At 44.6% G+C, this 16,490-nt stretch overlaps 1 protein-coding gene across 3 annotated transcripts in view; it reads left to right on the top strand.

The window, feature by feature from the left end:
* Positions 1 to 16,490, top strand: part of slc1a6 (solute carrier family 1 member 6) — a 144,339-nt gene that overhangs the window by 105,507 nt on the left and 22,342 nt on the right. For all 3 annotated transcript variants that reach the window (XM_078198449.1, XM_078198448.1, XM_078198447.1), the window contains 3 exons: positions 7,584 to 7,788; positions 8,962 to 9,004; positions 13,025 to 13,335. In XM_078198449.1, coding sequence (XP_078054575.1) covers positions 7,584 to 7,788; positions 8,962 to 9,004; positions 13,025 to 13,335 — 559 coding nt within the window. The remainder of the gene's footprint in view (positions 1 to 7,583; positions 7,789 to 8,961; positions 9,005 to 13,024; positions 13,336 to 16,490) is intronic.

Below are 16,490 nucleotides of genomic sequence, written 5' to 3'. Positions count from 1 at the left end.
TGTCAACCTATGACAAGGGCAAGCTTTTGTGTCCCTTCAAACGGGGTTCTTAACATTAATCTTTCTAATAAAAGCACAAGCTCTTAAAATCTTTTAAATATTAAAAAATATTTAATTTACTAAGAAACCAGTGAAAGAATAAATAGTCTGATATAGTTACTTTAAAATCATTTAGTTCTTTAAAATTCGGTTGCTCAGATGGTGAACTGGACATTTATTAAAAATGCTCATTTTTCTTTTGTAATAAATCCATTTTCAGTTGCATTAATAATTATAGATTTTCTAATGCAAGAAAATATGTTCTCAAACATTGGCCGATGAAACTGGTTCACAGGAGGTTTTACTCTGGTGATTATAAAAATCAGCGGAAAATTAAAACCTAACTTCACTTTGTCAGATTTGTCAATACCAGTCAAAATTGCAATAGTTTCCAAAGTGCAAACTACTTCCTGATGCAAATGCCATTCGGGGATTTTCACCCACTGTGCTTGACAGGGCTCTAAACCGCATTCAACCCATCCCCCGGGCCACTGCTCTCACCCCCCCCCCCCCCTCCCAGAACCAGGATAGGGGCCCCCTTGTCCTCACTTTTCACCCCACCAGCTTCCGCATTCAAAGGATCATCCTCCACCAACTCCAGCATGATGCCACTACTCAACACATCTTCCCCTCACTCCCCCGGTCAGCATTCCGCAGGGACCGTTCTCTCCGGGACACCCTGGTCCACTCCTCCATCACACCCAACACCTCACCCCCTGCCCACGGCACCTTCCCATGCAATCGCAAAAGGTGCAACACCTGCCCCTTTACCTCCTCCCTGCTCACCGTCCCAGGTCCTAAACACCCCTTTCAGGTGAAGCAGTGCTTCCGTCAATCTGGTCTATTGAATTTGCGGTCTCTTCTACATCAGAGAGACCAATCGCAGACTGGGTGATCATTTTGCTGAACACCCTCGGTCTGTCCGCAAGCAGGACCCAGAGCTTCCTGTCGCTTGCTACTTCAACACACCACCCTGCTCTCGAGTCCACATGTCCATCCTTGGCCTTTTGCAATGTTCTATTGAATCCCAATGCAAACTGGAGGAACAGCAGCTCATCTTCCAATTGGGCACTTTACAGCCTTTCAGACTGAACATTGAGTTCAATAACTTCAGAGCATGAACTCTCCCCTCCACCTTCACCCCATTTCTATTTATTTTATTTCATTTTGTTTCTTCTTTTCATCTCATTCATCCATTTTTATCATCCTTCTTTCTCATTTCCATTTTTCCACTTTCCTTTCCAGCTCTCCTCCTTGTCCCCCTCCCTCACCCATTTCAGGGCAACTGCAATAATCCTCAGGCAATCCCTTAACCATCTGTACCTCTGTTCTGCCATTCACAGATGAATTAATGGACACTTTTTAGCACCTTTCTCAGCCTTTTTCATCCTCATTTATATTCCCTTTGTCCAATTACAGACCCCTCCCATCCTCATAGTATAAATCTCTGCTAATTTTCTTTGCTCTTAGCTTTGACGAAGGGTCATCTAGACTCGAAACGTTGGCTCTATTCTCTCTCCACAGATACTGTCAGACCTGCCAAGGTTTTGTAACATTTTCTGTTTTTGTTATAGAATTCCATTCGAACCTGATAGGCAAAAGTTCCAAAATAAATGTGCATGTGACCAAAGTGCACCATTATTACACAATGACAAATGAGAGGGCTTGTTATCAAACACCTATGCAATGACAATTTTATGGCCAACCTGTATCTGTCAGGTCTCCTATTTCCCAACTCTCTCTCCTCCATATGTCTCTATAAGTGTAAAGCTTCATTCTCATATGGTTTTTTTAGTTTGTTTATTAGTGTCACAAGTAGGCTTACATTAACACTGCAATGAATTTACTGTGAAAATCCTCTAGTCACCACACTCCGGTGCCTGATTGGGTACACTGAGGGAGAATTTAGCATGGCCAATACACCTAACCAGCATGTCTTTCGAACTGTGGGAGGAAACCAGAGAACCCAGAGGAAACCCACACAGACACAGGGAGAACATGCAGACTCCACACAGACAGTGGCCCAAGTCAGGAATCGAACCCAGGTCCCTGGCATTCTGAGACAGCAGTGCTAATCACTGTGCCGCATGGGGCGAGAGGTCAGAGGTTGACGATAGGGTATCTAAAACCTGTGGCTGTTCTCTGGGTCACTTACATTATGGGCTACTTTCCCCTTCTAAAAATAAAATGCACAATGTGAAGATCCTCTATTTTCCACTGTAAGGAATTCAACCCAGGTACCTTTAAGTGCTCCTTAATGGAGTTGATTAATGCGGAAAAGCATCGACAATTCTGTAAATGGAATCTTGTGCACATTCCTGGTATGTTGCAGAATGGTGCTCATGCAATGAGGGAATGGTGGTTAGAAATGGAATATGTGCTTCTTTACTTGCATCGTCACGAGGTCTGATTGCCTCCTTGTCCCTTCCTTACCCTGGTCATTAAACTTAAAACAAAGTTGTCACATGGAGATGGCTTTGAATACCAAGCCACTTCCTTCCTCGGTGTCTGGTTGCTTCATTTTATTGGCTTCCTCCCCATAGTCATCAAAGTTCTCTCCCTCCTATCTCATACTTGGAACAATTTGCTTCCACAGAACAGTTTGTGAACTTGAAGCCCTGTGTTCCTCTTGCGGCATCCTCGGCCACGCTGCCCTTTCCTCTATTCTAAATCCATGCGCCCAGCTGTTAAGTAAGCTGGCTTCTATATAAGTGCTTCAAAAGCACCGGATTTCCCATGCGTTCCTCCAGTAGACAGCGCGAAAGGAGCTGGTAACTTGACCTCATTACCATAATAAATCTGACCTACAAAATCCAATGCTGTCAGAATGGGATCTGCCTTGACCCATTTCAAGCAGGAACCCCCACTGGAACGGAAAATCCAGCTCCAAGCATCCAAGTATTTGTCATTATTACAAAATTTAAATGTCAGCCTTACTCTCCAAAAAGCTGTCATTATTACAGCTTATACATGACAGTGTTACTGTCCAAATGATTGTTATTACTCTTTGTAGATGAGAGTTAGTGTGCTGAATAATAACTTGGCCCAAAGATGGAAAACAAAGAACACTCATTATAGGAGTTAAGGGTGGAGGAAGTACTCACTAGATGCCCGGGGCTGCGTGATGGAAATATCGCTGATTCTAATTTCCTTCAATGACTTGGATTCAGAAACTCAATGCAAATTGGTTAGATTTTCAGGAGAAATCAAACTAAGAGTGTTTGTGGAATCGGGGGAGGCAATTCGGAAATTACACAATGTGTTGTATGATATGAACTAGTGGTGGGACAATGATTTGGTTAAATTGAATACAGTTAAGTGTACAGGGCTGTATATAAGAAGGTAAAATGACCAGCACCTGCATGAAAGGCGTTGAAGGTAGCGAAGGATAGAATTGAAAAGAACATAGGTGATGAATTTTCACTTCACAACTTTAGAGGAGATAGTTGTGAAGGTTATCAATGGTGGGTGAACCCCCCCCCCCTCCCCCCTAACTGTTATTCCCTGCTCAACAGCAACATTCAAAACTCACCCTTGTGTGTCTTGACAATCTCAACATCCAACAGGATAGAAATTCCAAACTCCATCATTGCAAGTGCAACAAAGCAGCGAAGAAGGAAGCCATTGGGCTATCGAGTCTGCACTGTCTCTCTGACAGAGTATCTTACACAGGCCCTGTCTCCCGCCCTATCCCCACAACCCCTACACATTCGCCATGGCTAATCCATCTAACTTGCACACCTTGAGACACCAAGGGGCAATTTACCATGGCCAGTCCATCTAACCTACACATCTTGGGATACTAAGGGGCAATTTACTATGGTCAATCCACCTAACCCGCACATCTTTGGAATGTGGGAGGAAACTGGAGCACCCGGAGGAAACCGACACAGATATGGGGAGAATGTGCAGACTCCACAGACAGTCACCCAAAGCTGGACGTGAACCCATGTCCATGGCACTGTGAGGCAGCAGTGCTAACTACTGCGCCAATGTGCCGCCCTTCTGTCTTTGCCCTGATCCCAACCTAAATTCTGAGACTGGAGTTCTGGATAATGGGGTGGGCACCTGTATGAATAAAGGTATGACTGCCTAGTAAAGCCACCTGAAGTTCAGACCATTTGGATAAGGATCCACTGAGGAAAAGCAGGCCTGTCTGGCTTATATGTTGCAGCTCACAAATGCTGATCAATCTTTGGTTTCTCACTGGTCTGTTGCTCAATCAATCAGGGCCAAAAGTTTTCATATCAAGTTTACAAGGCTACATGTGCTCCATCAATGATAAGAACATAGGAACATAAGAAATAGGAGCAGGAGTAGGCCATCTAGCCCCTTGAGCCTGCCCCGCCATTCAATAAGATCATGGCTGATCTGAAGTGGATCAGTTCCACTTACCCGCCTGATCCCCATAATCCCTAATTCCCTGCGTCACAGTATATCCTGTCAGTGTATAGAATTACAATGCTTATGTTTCATTGAGGAGATTATTTCATTGAGGAGAATTAATGACCTTTAGAGAGATGATGTCTTGCCTGACAAGTTTGACAGAGATCACCCGACGCTACTTGGAATGACCAGTGCAAAGAAAATCAAGGCAGAGGTGATGTCTCAAGTTTTGTTTGATAATGCTGCTGTGTTGTGCCTTAGAATGTTTTCCTATGTTAAACTATGCATAAATGCAAGTTGTCATTTTTACCTCGACAGATAAATCTGTACTCCCTGTAAAAGTGAGCTGTACCTTCAGGTCTGGCACACTTTATCTGTAACCTCCTAGGGAGAGTGCCATCTTTGGAGGTGTTGAGAAACTTAATTAAGGTCTTCTGGGTCTGTTCATGGGGAGGTCTTGTGGCCCAATAGTTAACATCTCTGTCTTTGAGCCAGAGCTCCAACTTCAAGTCCCAATCTAGGGATGGGATTTTCCGGCCATGCTCTAAGACGGGAAAATCCCGTCCAAGGTCAACGGACCTTTGCATGGTCTTGTCCCGCCCGCTACGATTCCCGGAAAAGGAAAATTCCACCCTAGGACTTGATGGCCAGGAAAGGTACATTCCTAATGCAGCCAATCAGGATGAAAATCAGCTTGTAAATCTCCCCGACATATGCTAATGGCAGGCGGTAAGAGTGGGAGAGATTCCTGGTCAGCCATGTGATGGAAAGAAATTGGAACCCCTACCCTCACTATCCATGGCTCCAGTCGACAGCGTATGTTGCCATCAGGGTTGTGTGGGGGAAGAGGGGCAGTTGGCTGGACAACCAGTGTGAATCTGATTAGTGCTCACAGCATCAATCCCAATTCCAGCTGGAATCTATTGGGACACATCTACCCATAGTGGGGGTCACAGCACTGGGGGTTGGACCTTTGGGTTCAGAACACAAGAGGAGGTCTGTTTATATCTGAATGCATGTTAATATGCAGGAAACAAGTATAATGTCTCACTGTACAGTCCCCCAATCTAGCCTCTTCCATTATCTCATCCTTCTCCTTGTGAGTTCTCATTAGCAAAGTCATTTCCTCAATCCAAAATATAAGTTTCCAGTAATTGTAAAACTGGCAGGAGACATGTTTTGTGAAGCTCCAGGGATCAATGGCATAGAAGAATCATTTGCTTTGAAAATGTTAATAAATTTTAGTAAGGTGGCCTCTGTTTAGTATCCATGCCTAAGGCTACAACATTGGCTTATGGGAGTGTGGGGTTACAGAATTACATCTGTTGAATACAGTTCGTGCCAGTTAGTTCACAATATCAGATTGTGTTATAGAGGGCATTGCATTTGTAACCAAATAATGTTGGAAGTGTGATTGTAAACAGAGAAATTTGGTACTAACTCGCTTTCATAAGTTATGGGTAGATTATATGTGACAGTAGCATGATGGTGTTCACGTTGTGTTTAAAAAAGAATTAAGTAAATGAAGTGAATTTTTTAGGCAGGGATGTGTGAGGTGATGCGTTTTGGCAGAATGGATAGGGAGAGGCAGTACAGACTTAAGAGCACAATTCTAAAGATTGGACAGGTATAGAGATGCATCTGTATTCAACTTAGAAAGTGGCCATACACACTGAAAGATTGTTAGCAAAGCTGATAGAATCTTGAGCTTGAGGAGGATTTTGTACCAGTGTTCGCTACAATCCCAAATGGCAATGTGGGCACAACATCTCGCAACAGCTGGAAAACCAGAATCTCGCCAGTGGGATCTCATTTTCCGATTTCCACCCCCGCCCCCCCCTTCACTAGTGACACAATGAGATTCCTACCCAGGAAGGTTGGGAAACTCATTTCAATACATTTAAATATAATTAGCTGGTTTCCCCGCCATATCATCCCCCTAACTTGGGAATTCACGTCGGCAAGTTTCATAACAGGTTTTTAAAACGTGAACCAGGCAAAGGGAACCTGCACAGCCCCCTGATATTGCCAAGGAGTGCAGGAGGCAGTGACAAGGTGCCTGGGTGCAGTGTTGGGGTACCCTCTGGGCAGCTCTGTTCGGGAAGGTTCCCCTTATCTGTGCCAGGGGGTTTCCCATGTCGGTGGTGAGGAGGTGGTCCTGCTTTCTTTATTGGAGATTGGGGTCCCTTTAAAAAGGTCTCAGAGTTCCCGATGTTGCTGTCTTTTTCCAGTCCCACCCCGCCCGACCAGTGTGACGCCATGGGTGACGCCTCTATTTTACTTTGCACAGCATGTTGCACAATGTGGTGAGTAAAGCTATCTGAGCAACTACACACTGGTTTTCCCGCCTCAGCAAGCAATCTGTGCAGAGAATGGAAAAATTCCACTTGTTGAGTAATACTCGGGTGTAATGCTGAACCTTTAGAAAGCTCTTGTTAGACCCCAACTAGAGTATTGCATTCCGTTCTGGTGACCACACTTTCAGAAAAGTGTGAAGGTCCTGGAGAGGGTTCGGAGGAGATTTACCAGAATGGTTCCAGGGTTAGGGAGGGTTTTAGTTACAAGGTTAGGTTAGAAAGGCTGGGATTGTTTGCCTTGGTGATTCAGGGTGGAACTGGCAGGGATGTACAATATCATAATAGGCTTAGATAAGGCGGACAAGGAAAGACTCTTCCCAATAGCTGATGGCACAAGCACTAGGGGACAGAGATTTAAGATTTGGAACAAGAGATGGGGAGAGAAGTGAGGAGGAACTTTTTTACACAGCGATTGATTGAAGCGGAAACAATCACTGATTTCAAAAGAAGATTTGGTGGGTAATTGAAGGAAATAAACTGACAGAGTTATGGGGATTGAGCGGGGGAATGGGACTGACTGGATTGTCCCATGGGGAGCCAGACATGGATGGGCTCAATGGCCTCCTGCAGATGACTATGAATCCTGTAACAGCGAGTGGGTTGCTTTGGAAAGCAATGCGATGATGAATAGCTTGCACAGCAGATTGCTTTAACAGTGAGCCTTCAGCAGTAAGCAAGCTACAAGTTATTTTGTGATAGTGATCAGCTACTTCCAGTGATAATGTGTCTGTTTTATAGCTCTGCTGCTGCTATACAGACCATTCTGCATCTGAATTGTTCCCTTTATCTGTTCTCAATTAGGAATGGCAGCCTTGGACAGCAAAGCATCTGGTAAGATGGGAATCCGAGCTGTGGTTTTTTACATGGTGACCACTGTCATTGCTGTGTTCATTGGGATTGTCATGGTAATGATCATCCATCCTGGGAAAGGATCAAAGGTTGACCTACATCGGGAGGGAAAGATTGAGAAGGTGCAGGCTGCTGATGCTTTCATGGATCTAATCAGGTCAGTAAATCTCGTAATGAGAGGTATCTGGTTGTGCTGTAATCAGACAGTGGATTAGGTGGCCTTTTATTTCAAGGAGCTGGCTTTGAATTGCAGAACAGAGTCCCGTTCCTTTGTCCTCATGAATGGAATTTGGGCTGAACCTATTTCTGTCAGGATAGTGTCACCTCTTGAGGTCTTTGAGAAACTCCCAACAGGAGAGGGGCCAAGTGCTTCTTCCACTCGATCCCTTTCCATTGTCCGATCAGAATTGGAGGTTTCTCTAAAAAAAAATCCCACTAGTTCAGTGCACAAACAATGGTCATTTCTTTCTTTCACATCAACGCAAGTCCTTTTTTTTTGCCATTTGTCTTTCTTCTGCATAAAGGGAGTATACTTGGTGTACAACAGTGATAACTGGATCCCGCAATGATATACCCAAACAGCCATTGATTTAAACCAGATACATGGCTGTTTGAGAGTCAGCACACCAAAGGAGCAGGCAACAAGTTGACTTTGTCTCATTCAGCACTCTGACGAGAGTAACACGTGCCCATTTGGCGGAGTGGTAAGGGATGATGCAATGAAATCCCATTTTGCACCATTGGCACCAATGTTAAAGTTTATTTATTGGTCACAAGTAAGGCTTACATTAACACTGCAATGAAGTTACTGTGAAATTCCCCTCATCGCCACACTCCGGCGTCTGTTCAGGTCAATGCAACCAACCAGCACGTCTTTCAGACTACGGGAGGAAACCGGAGCACCCAGAGGAAACCCACACAGGCACGGGGAGAACGTGCAAACTGCACGCAGACCCAGGCCAGGAATCGAACCCGGGTCCCTGACGCTGTGAGGCAGCAGTGATAACCACTCTGCCACCGTGCCGCCCAGCCAGGAAAGGTTCCAGTTATTTCCGGTATAGGAGTAGTTTATCCATCTCAACCATTTTCGGTTATCATGCCCTAATGATATGGCTGACATGTAACTTAAAATCTTTTGAGGAGGACTTGTTTAATGATGGCTCTACATTTGTTTAATATAACTGTCCAAGACAGGTTTGTACCTCTTCGCACTGTTATCATTTTCATCATCTAAAGTATAGGGCAACAGCAGACATACCACAACACAGATCGAGGTACAAGTGCTGAATTATTGTCTCAGTACTAATTCTTCCTTCTTTATGTTCTACAGGAATATGTTCCCACCCAATCTAGTTGAGGCTTGTTTCAAACAGGTGAGTAGTTATTAAACATAGACTCAATCTTAAACCTGTGTCCAAATGATGAATAATCCTTTTGAAGAGGAGGGGAGCTGGGCCGAAGTGGTTCCCACTTTCTTGGCTGTTCAATCCAATATGTACTTTAATGCTTCAAAGGAACTCAAGCTAAAAGCCAGCATTACTCCCACTGAGACATTGAAACTTACAGAATACTGAAAGGCCTGGATAGAATGGACATGGGAAAGATGTTTCCATTAGTAGGAAAGACTAGGATCTGAGAGCAAAGGGACAACACTTAAGAATCGAGATGAGGAGGAATTTCTTCAGCCAGGGCATGGTGAATCTGTGGAATTCATTGCCACAGAAAGATGTGGCAGCCAGGTCATTTAAGACAGAGATGGATAGGTTCTTGATTGGTAAGGGGATCAAAGATTACGGGAAAAAGGCGGGAGGATGGGGTTGAAAAACATATCAGCCATGATTGAATGGTGGAGCAGACTCAATGGGCTGAATGATTCTGCTCTTGTATCTAAAGTTCATTTATTCATCACAAATAGGCTTACATTAACACTGCAATGAAGTTAATGTGAAAATCCCCTATGGTCTTATGGAGACTCTGGAAAATCTTCCAAAATCTTCCAACCAATGATAATCAATCCAACAAAAGAATCAATTATGCTCAAAAGTTCTTCTGCTGGCACCATGTGGAGCTGAAGTTTTTAAAAAATATATACCTTTTATTGTACAGTCTTAGACCTACTGACCTCAATCAGAGCAACACGGCACCACTCCAATTTTGTTATCTACATACCTGCTAATTTAGACAGGCTTGTATCTCCTGTCACCTCGCTTCTGCTGGCCATTGGTATTTAGGACCCAATATATTTTTTCCACTATAAAAATAACAAATGGAAAGTTTCTAGAAACAGAGTTAACATTTCATGTCATTGACACGTCAACAGATGCTTCAACTCTTCCATGCATTCCATGAAGGTTACGTCAAAAAATGTTCCGTAGATTTTTCTTGACTTTGCTTAGGTTACTTCATACATCCAAATTCCTTTCACCTCCCACTGTTAGGTCAAGAAAAACTTTCTTAACCGATATAATTGCGACCTGGATTAATTTAGTGTCCTCGTTGATGCTTGCCTTTGTCTATGCTCCATAAATTCCAATTTGTCCAAAATGCAGCTGCTTGTACTTTCTCCCAGATAAATCCCACTCCTCTGTCATTCCAGTTCTCCCTGCTTTACACTGACTTCCTGCCTTTCAGTATATTAAATTTACATTTTTATCTTTTTTGTACATACAAACTTTTCCTGGTTGACTTTCCTTCCCACAACCTTCAGTCTTTTAATCCTGCCCTCCAGAATATCCCACCTTCCCAGAGTTTTCTGCTACCTTTCTGCCACTCTCTGAAATGATCTCCTCTGTCCCCCTATCTCCCTGTCTTTCTCCCATCCTTTTTAACGACTTCTCAAACTGTATTTCCTATGTTATCAATCATCTCCTGCAATTTCCTCCCCTTGGCAAGGTGTTACTCTTACCCTTCTGAAAAGTCTGTTGTGACATTAAAGTACAGAACATTAATGTTCCTGCAGTAGTACCAGTACTGATAATTGTAGCAATTGTTGTAAGTAACCATGGATTAGTGCTTTAAGAGTAATACTAAACAAGTAAAATAACACAATAGTGTTAATGCAATGTTATAGTGTTGATGTGAGTCTCGTACCAAATTAGTCATAAAGATTTACAGCATGGAAACAGGCCCTTCGGCCCAACTTGTCCATGCTGTCCTTTTTTTAAAAAAACCACTAAGCTAGTCCCAATTGCCCGCTTTTGCCCATATCCCTCCGTACCCATCTTACCCATATAACTGTCTAAATGCTTTTTAAAAGACAAAATTGTACCCGCCTCTACTACTGCCTCTGGCAGCTTGTTCCAGACGCTCACCACCCTCTGTGTGAAAAAATTGCCCCTCTGGACACTTTTGTATCTCTCCCCTCTCACTTTAGTTTTAGACTCCCCTACCTCTGGGAAAAGATGTTGACTACCTAGCTGATCTATGGCCCTCATTATTTTATAAACCTCTATAAGATCACCCCTAAGTCACCTATGCTCCAGGGAATAAAGTCCCAGTCTATCCAGCCTCTCCTTATAACTCAAACCATCAAGTCCTGATAGTAAATCTTTTCTGCATTCTTTCTAGTTTAATAATATCCTTTCTATAATCGGGCTTGTGACTCTAATTGGGAAAAGAGCAGAAAGATCCTGACCTTGAAATTACACCATGCAGGAACTGAATGCACTCTACTTAAATGCCTATCTCTGCTATTTAAATAGCGGCAGTATTTAATTATTTCAAACACTGTCCACATCCACGTCACAGGAATCTTTTCAAGAAGCCACAGGGGACAACATATAACTTTGCTGCATTAAGAATGCCACTAAAATGACGATTAATTTCCTATTTGCTTTCCACTAGAGTGCACTGAGCACAAACTTAAAACCCAAAGGACTTAGCATTTCCCCAGATACTCCTAGAGAAACTTGTTGCAAACCTAATAGCCTTCATTTAACTTCAGCACAGCTAATCATTACTATGTTTAAAGCGTCATCAGCTTGCTCTCTGAAGAAGCCCTGGCAGATAAAATCACACCACTGCAAACGTGATGTGAGCAGACAAACGTAAGGTGAGCACTTAGAATGCATGGGCTGGATTTCTTTTAAAGGAACTATCTGTAGCACACTAGAACAATCCTTAGCAGTGTAAGGAGAACAGGGCACCCTCTGAAACCAGCTCTACACAAACATTCTCCTCGACAGGTTAAATCCCCCGAGGTTCAAATAGGCAAGAAGAAGCAAATTGTAACACAGGAAGAAGTTTAAGTTTAAACATTAGTGTCACAAGTAGGCTTACATCAACATTGCAATGAAGTTATTGTCAAAATTCCCTCGTCGCCACATTCCAGCGCCTGTTCGGGTACACTGAGGGAGAATTTAGCACAGCCAATGCACCTAACCTTTTGGACTGTGGGAGGAAATCAGTGCACCCGGAGGGGGCTCACGCAGACATGGGGAGAACGTGCAGACACCGCACAGACAGTGACCCAAGCCGGGAATCGAACCTTCGTCCCTGGCACTGTGAGACAGCAGTGCTAACCACTGTGCCACCATATAGCAACAAGACATTGCTGAAGAGACAAAGCCAGAAAAAATGGTAGCGGGGGTCAGTGATTAGGCAAGAACTCTGAAAAGTTTTGTCATCATCTCGGGAGGTCTAACAGTCAATGAGAAAAGAAAGTTAACTTCAGAAAATTCCTGAGAAAGCAGAAAATGGTGCTATAAAGTATCTGGTTCAACAAGATTTGGAAGAGATGTTCTAGTCTGCTTTATCAACTGAATGTTGATGAGCTACCCAACCACCAGATGTTTTGTTAGTCCATGACACTTGCTCCCATTTTCCACATCCAAAGCTGATTTCAAGAGTTATTTTTTTTGCTAGCCCAGCATTAGGGCTACGGAGCCAAGATGGGTAAATGGAATTGCAATACAGATCAGTCAGATCATTGAATCCCTACAGTGCAGAAGGAGGCCATTCAGCCCATCGAGTCTGCCCCAACCACAATCCCACCCAGGCCCTATTCCCGCAACCCCACATATTTACCCTGCTAATCTCCCTGACATTAGGGTCAACTTATCATCCACAGCCAATCCACCTAACATGCACATCTTTGGAGTGTGGGAGGAAACCGGAGCACCGGAAGGGAACCCATGCAGACACGGAGAGAATGTGCAAACTCCACACAGACGGTGACCCGAGGCCGGGATTGAACCCGGCTCCCTAGTGCTGTGAGGCAGCAGTGCTAACCACTGTGCCACCGTGCCGATCTTGTTGAATGGTGGCACAGACTTAAGGGGCTGGGTGGCCTACTCTTTCCCGTGTCCTAATATAAGGATGAGGTTCAATGAAGACGAAGTGGAAGAGGTATAAATCACTGAATGCTAACACTCGTATTCCTTTGTCTTTTACAGTACAAAACGAATTATGACAAACGGAAAGTCATGGGATCTACGGCATCACCCATCAACCTTACGACCAGCACTGAACCGTCCATGATGAACAACATTACTGATGCTTTCAGAAAACTGCAGGAGCTGATGCTGGATGAGGAGATTATTCCAGTTGCTGGCTCATCCAATGCAGTGAATGCACTGGGTCTCGTAGTCTTCTCCATTGCCTTTGGTCTTGTAATCGGCAACATGAAACAACGAGGCCAAGCGCTGAAGGAATTTTTTGACTGCCTTAATGAAGCCATCATGAGATTGGTTGCAATTATAATCTGGTACGTTTGAGCATTGTGGTTTGTTTTAGAATTAGAGTTCGGGGAGCTAGAATTGGTTAGCACCCGAACCCAGGCAACATAGGAGGACAGCACACTCTGAATGGAGTGCACACAGCATGCTGATTACTAATTGTAATGATTTCTGTCTCCAGCCAGATTTTCCCATTGGCTTCATGCATCAGCAGCAGACCCAATATTGTTAGGGACTTGGGTTTCTTAAAGCTAGCCTGCACTTCTTAAAGGAGCACTGTGGCTGCAGCAGCACTGGGCGCTGTTCTGCAACTGAATCTGAACCGGGAAAGAGAGAGGAATGTTGGCCAAGGGAGAAAGCAGGCTCCCAGATTTGGATGCTGCATTGGGGGTCTTGGTGGAAGAGATGGAAAGGGAAAGATGTTCTGTAGCCTCAGGGTGCTGGAGGCTCTCCAGGCGCATAATGAAAAGGCAGTGGGGAACAGGGAGTGACAGAGGTTAATGCCAGGTGCGCAGCCCCAAGGACCTGGATGTAGCACTGTAGGAAGTTAATGGCCTCACCTGAGTGGTCAAGGTCAGTGAATGCACCTTCAACTGCACCAGTAGCCTCAGCTACTGTTCCAATCGGCACACTCCATCACTATCATCCCCATCAAATAGGACTCATATCTAACTGTGGATGGTTCACCTCATCGTCACCCATTTACCACAGTTGCAAACTTTGCATGCACTGCTCACAACTTTCACACACCAGCAGTGACTCCACCATGACAGCCACATCACCCAGATTGCATGACATTCAGTGGCACAGTTCCTTTTCTCTTGCAGAAGAAGATGGTGCACTGGAAGCAGCAGGAACTAATCAGAGAGGGCAAGGCACGCCAGCACCTTCCATCACCCAGGGAAGAGACTGTGCTGGCTGTTTCTGAGGCTGTGGCCACAGGTGGGGTTGAATCCACTGAAGATGACTATATCTTCATCCCTAATCCTCATTCACACATCCCACTTCTCCTTCATCCCTAACACTGTTCTGACTTACAAGTTAACTTCACCACCAGCAAACAATTGTCCGTTTTTTGTATCAGATACCCAACAACTTCAACCTGCTCGGGCAGTAGGTGAAGAGCTGGAGGACAATGAAGAAGGAGGAAGGCCATCACTTGCTTTCACACTCCGAGCCAACGGTTCAGATAGTGACACTGTGGGCGGGATTTTCCAGCTGCGTTCAACCCAAAACCGGAAGATCCCACCCAAGGTAAATGGACCTTTGCATGGTCCACCCCGCCGCCCACTAAGATTCCTGTGACGAGTGAAGAAAATTCTTGTCCATGTGTGTACTTTCAAGAATAGAAGTGGTATCTGCACATGAGACGCTTGGCACAAAGAAGTTCACTACAGTCAGAACAATAGGAAAGGAGGCAGTGGGTACCAGCTCACCAGACAGTAAGCTCCCACTAGTTCTTCTGAGGAGGATCCCAATGAGCATTTTGGGGAAGGCAAATGAAAAAAGACTGATGGGCTGATGAATGTACACATTGAAATGCTAGGTGCGTTGGGAAACTTCCAGATAGCCTTTTTTAAATTTATTTCATGGGGCGTGGGCATCACTGGCTGGGCCAACTTTTATTGCCCAATCCTGAGGGCATTTAAGAGTCAACCACATTGCTGTGAATCTGGAGTCGCATATAGACCACACCAAGTAAGGACAGCAGATTTCCTTCCCTAAAGGACATTAGTGAACCAGATGGGTTTTGATGACAATCAACAATGGTTTCATGGTCATCGTTAGACTTTTAATTCCAGATTTTTACCGAATTCAAATTTCACCATCTGCTATGGTGGGATTCGAACGTGGGTCCCCAGAGCATTACTCTGGTCTCTGGATTACGAGTCAAGTGACAATCCCAGTATGCCACTGCCTGTGTATGCTATCAAGGAGCATGGAGGGGTCCAGCCCCCACTGGACTCGGCGCTTTGCGTACAATTTGGAACCCAGCTTTTCCACCATGGAATGGATGGTCAACTGTATCGACGCACTTATAGACCCAACTATAATGCAATGACTGACAGCTGATGCTTCATCTTCCCAATGCCTGAGTGCTGCGATGGGGGATCACACCACTTGCACACTGACTCTGAGAACCAGTGTTTAAAGGGTCTTGCAAGGTGTCACAGCTGTCCAGAAATCTGCCCGCTAGACTGGCAGTGGCTCTATGGAGCACATGCCTACTGCCCCCTCTCTGGATGGCATGTTCATCCTCCCACCACTGTTACTCTGTTAGTGTCCTTGACCCATCTACCAGCCAGCTCAGACTGCTGCCACCCTTCGCAGCCCATAGCTGCTTAAAGTCACCTTCCAAGACCATCCGCAGTATCCTCCTTTGAAAGTCTTCCAGCAGCAATGCTGCAACCACTGGGGTGGCAACCCAGGGACACACTCCAAAAGGAAAAGGCACACAGAAGATACACAGCAGTGATTGGCTTCTTCTTATATGAAACATGTATGATTTATTTTAGAAATTTGGGTTGTGTGTTTTCTGCTAAGAGGACAATGCCAGTGACTGAAGGAAAATAAAGTGAGTGCGACTTCTGGTAAATGGGGAATTGGGGTTGAAGTTACTGGTAGTGCTGTTAAATTAGTTGTTGACATGCAGCCTGGGCAGAGAAGGACAATCTAGGTTGCAGCTTTCCCTTGACTTCTGCTGCCACTGACTTCTCTTCCTCTTTCTCCTTGTGCTCCTGCTCCTCAGCTTATCACCACAATGGCTGATCCTCATGATGTTGCATAGTGTGAATGGCAAATCTTGAGACCTGCTGAATCAAGTATAGTAACACTCCCCCAGAACACTACAGGCAGCAGAATCATTGCTTCAGCACACCAACAGTCTACTCTATCAGACCTCTTGAGACTCCTTGGCTCTCATTGTATGCCAACAGCATTTGTGTGCGTGAGTTATGATCCATGTGAGCCATGAGTCATGTCATCAGCTTTTTTTAATTCATTCGTCGCTGGCTGGCTAGTATTTATTGCCTATCCTTAGTTGCCTGAGGGCAGTTGGAGTCACATTTAGGCCAGACCAGGTAAGGACGGCAGATTTCCTTACCTAAAGGACTTTACTGAACCAGACGGGTGTTTCCAACAATCGAAAATGGTTTCATGGTCATCAGTAGATTCTTAATTCCAG

The sequence above is a fragment of the Mustelus asterias genome, chromosome 26 (genome assembly GCF_964213995.1).
Source record: "Mustelus asterias chromosome 26, sMusAst1.hap1.1, whole genome shotgun sequence".
In the NCBI taxonomy this organism is placed as follows: Eukaryota; Metazoa; Chordata; class Chondrichthyes; order Carcharhiniformes; family Triakidae; genus Mustelus; species Mustelus asterias.
Note: the sequence above shows the minus strand (reverse complement) of the source record. Positions and strands in the feature narration are given on the sequence as shown.